General features: G+C 42.4%; 1 protein-coding gene across 2 annotated transcripts in view; it reads right to left on the bottom strand.

The window, feature by feature from the left end:
• Positions 1 to 430, bottom strand: part of LOC123964850 — a 1,872-nt gene extending 1,442 nt beyond the window's left edge. For both annotated transcript variants that reach the window (XM_046041546.1, XM_046041547.1), the window contains exon 1: positions 4 to 430. In XM_046041546.1, the coding sequence (XP_045897502.1) occupies positions 4 to 141 (138 nt within the window). In that variant the 5' untranslated portion in view covers positions 142 to 430. The remainder of the gene's footprint in view (positions 1 to 3) is intronic.
• Between the last annotated feature and the right edge of the window lie 162 nt (positions 431 to 592).

Below are 592 nucleotides of genomic sequence, written 5' to 3'. Positions count from 1 at the left end.
GACCTCCATCATGGCCACCGCTGTCCTGCTACAGCAGCTGATGTTAAAGGATCCAGAGGACACAGAGACCTCCATCATGGCCACCGCTGTCCTGCTACGGCAGCTGATGTTAAAGGATCCAGAGGACACAGAGACCTTCATCAAGGCCTCTGCTGACCAGCTGCTGAAGCTGATGTTCTCCTGGATCAAGCAGAGGGAGCTCTGTGCAGAGCAGCTGAGGTTAGAGGATCAGGCCCAGGAGCTAGAGTCAATTCAATTCAAATTAGCTTTATTGGCATGAATGTGTAACAACAATATTGCATCATAGCAATATAAAAAAGCATCATAAAACTACATCAGAACAATCAACCCCATACATTTCATTAAACAAGTTATTAAAGTGTGTGTGTTAAAAAATAAAACTATATTAAAAATGAAATAAATAAATAAAACTGTGTGTGTGTGTGTGTGTGTGTGTGTGAGTGTGTGTGTGTGTGTGTGTGTGTGTGTGTGTGAGTGTGTGTGTGTGTGTGTGTGTGTGTGTGTGTGTGAGTGTGTGTGTGTGTGTGTGTGTGTGTGTGTGTGTGTGTGATACATTTTTTTTAAATATAAT

Source organism: Micropterus dolomieu, linkage group LG02 (genome assembly GCF_021292245.1).
Source record: "Micropterus dolomieu isolate WLL.071019.BEF.003 ecotype Adirondacks linkage group LG02, ASM2129224v1, whole genome shotgun sequence".
Taxonomy (NCBI): domain Eukaryota; kingdom Metazoa; phylum Chordata; class Actinopteri; order Centrarchiformes; family Centrarchidae; genus Micropterus; species Micropterus dolomieu.
Note: the sequence above shows the minus strand (reverse complement) of the source record. Positions and strands in the feature narration are given on the sequence as shown.